Source organism: Oncorhynchus kisutch, unplaced genomic scaffold, assembly GCF_002021735.2.
Source record: "Oncorhynchus kisutch isolate 150728-3 unplaced genomic scaffold, Okis_V2 scaffold801, whole genome shotgun sequence".
In the NCBI taxonomy this organism is placed as follows: Eukaryota; Metazoa; Chordata; class Actinopteri; order Salmoniformes; family Salmonidae; genus Oncorhynchus; species Oncorhynchus kisutch.
Genome location: NW_022262746.1, coordinates 73,553 through 76,052, shown reverse-complemented (window position 1 = coordinate 76,052; position 2,500 = coordinate 73,553). Strand labels below are relative to the sequence as shown.

General features: G+C 51.8%; 1 protein-coding gene across 1 annotated transcript in view; it reads right to left on the bottom strand.

The window, feature by feature from the left end:
- The window catches only part of ugdh (UDP-glucose 6-dehydrogenase), a 31,041-nt gene that overhangs the window by 20,412 nt on the left and 8,129 nt on the right, over nucleotides 1-2,500 (bottom strand). The window contains 4 exon segments of the mRNA XM_031816464.1: nucleotides 596-793; nucleotides 1,648-1,806; nucleotides 1,808-1,849; nucleotides 1,982-2,083. Coding sequence (XP_031672324.1) covers nucleotides 596-793; nucleotides 1,648-1,806; nucleotides 1,808-1,849; nucleotides 1,982-2,083 — 501 coding nt within the window.

The window sequence follows — 2,500 nt, the reverse complement described above, 5'->3', positions numbered from 1 at the left end:
CCCCCCAGACGTACCAGTTAATCCCAGCAGACTGTAGTCAGACAGCGACGCCCCCCAGACGTACCAGTTAATCCCAGCAGACTGTAGTCAGACAGCGACCCCCCCCCCCCCAGACGTACCAGTTAATCCCAGCAGACTGTAGTCAGACAGCGACCCCCCCCCCAGACGTACCAGTTAATCCCAGCAGACTGTAGTCAGACAGCGACCCCTCCCCAGACATACCAGTTAATCCCAGCAGACTGTAGTCAGACAGCGACCCCCCCCCCCCAGACGTACCAGTTAATCCCAGCAGACTGTAGTCAGACAGCGACCCCCCCCCCAGACGTACCAGTTAATCCCAGCAGACTGTAGTCAGACAGCGACCCCCCCCCCCCCCCCCCCAGCCGTACCAGTTAATCCCAGCAGACTGGAGTCAGACAGCGACCCCCCCCAGACGTACCAGTTAATCCCAGCAGACTGTAGTCAGACAGCGACCCCCCACCCCAGACGTACCAGTTAATCCCAGCAGACTGGAGTCAGACAGCGACCCCCCCCCAGACGTACTAGTTAATCCCAGCAGACTGTAGTCAGACAGCGACCCCCCCCCCAGACGTACCAGTTTGGAGAGTTCTGAGGACCAGGTGTTGGTGGTGATGATGCGGGCCTTGGGGACCCAGCGTTCGTAGACGTCACACAGAGCCCTGATCGCCCTCTGACCCTCCGCCGTCTCGTCTCCACCAATCAGGACGCGGTCTGGCTCCTTCAGGTCACGCACCGCCGTACCCTCAGCCAGGAACTCTGGGTTGGACAGCACCTACACACACACACACACACACAGATGAACACACACACACACACACAGAGAGATGAACACACACACACACACACACACACAGAGAGAGATGAACACACACACACACACACAGACAGAGATGAACACACACAGAGAGAGAGATGAACACACACACACACACAGAGAGAGAAGAACACACACACACACACACACACAGAGATGAACACACACACACAGAGAGAGAGATGACACACACACAGAGATGAACACACACACACACACACACACACACACACAGAGAGAGATGAACACACACACACACAGACAGAGATGAACACACACACACACAGAGAGAGATGAACACACACACACACACAGAGAGATGAACACACACACACACAGAGAGAGAAGAACACACACACAGAGAGAGAAGAACACACACACACACAGAGAGAGAAGAACACCACAGAGATGAACACACACACAGAGAAGAACACACACACACACACACAGAGATGAACACACACACACACAGAGAGAAGAACACACACACACAGAGAGAAGAACACACACACACAGAGAGAAGAACACACACACACACAGAGATGAACACACACACACAGAGAGAGAAGAACACACACACACAGAGAGAGAAGGAACACACACACACAGAGAGATGAACACACACACACAGAGAAAGAGATGAACACACAGAGAGAGATGAACACACACACACTCACACACAGACCCAAAACATTGTAAATAGGTATTGAACCCAGGTTAGTATATACCTGCAGGTTGAGGTTGGGTTTGACAGCACCTACACACAGACCCAAAACATTGTAAATAGGTATTGAACCCAGGTTAGTACCTACCTGCAGGTTGAGGTTGGGTTTGGTGTTGGAGTCAAATATCCGTCTGATGCTCTCAGCCGCTCGGACAGGAACCGTGCTCTTCTCCGTGACGATCTTGTAACCGTTGGAAACCTCTACGATGCGGCGAGCACAGGCCTCGATGTACTTTAGGTCGGCTGCAACGCCCCTTCCCCATCCCATAGGTCTTTGTGGGGGTGTTCACCTGGGGAGGGGGGGGTTAGACTGATGGAAGACAGGAACTCAGACACACACTACAGATAGACACTGACTGACGGACAGAGAGAGAGAGACAGACAGAGAGACAGAGGGACAGAGAGACAGACGTGTGACTCACTGATATGAAGACGAGGTCAGCATCTCTGATGGCAGAATCTATATCTGTAGAGAAGAAGAGATTCTTCCCTCGGCAAGACTCCACTACCTCCTTCAACCCTGGCTAGAGAGAGGAGAGGGGGGTGGGAAGAGAGAGAGAGACAGAGACAGAGAGAGAGAGAGAGAGACAGAGAGAGAGAGAGAGAGAGAGAGAAATATTTGATTTGATAACTAAAATATCGTCGTTCCATAAGTGTTCAGCACCCTGAGTCAATACATGTTAGAAACCCATTGGCAGTGATTACAGCTGGGAGTCTTCTTGGGTACGTCTCTAAGAGTCATTACAGCTGGGAGTCTTCTTGGGTACGTCTCTAAGAGTCATTACAGCTGGGAGTCTTCTTGGGTAAGTCTCTAGGAGTCATTACAGCTGGGAGTCATCTTGGGTAAGTCTCTAGCAGTCATTACAGCTGGGAGTCTTCTTGGGTAAGTCTCTAGGAGTCATTACAGCTGGGAGTCTTCTTGGGTAAGTCTCTAGGAGTCG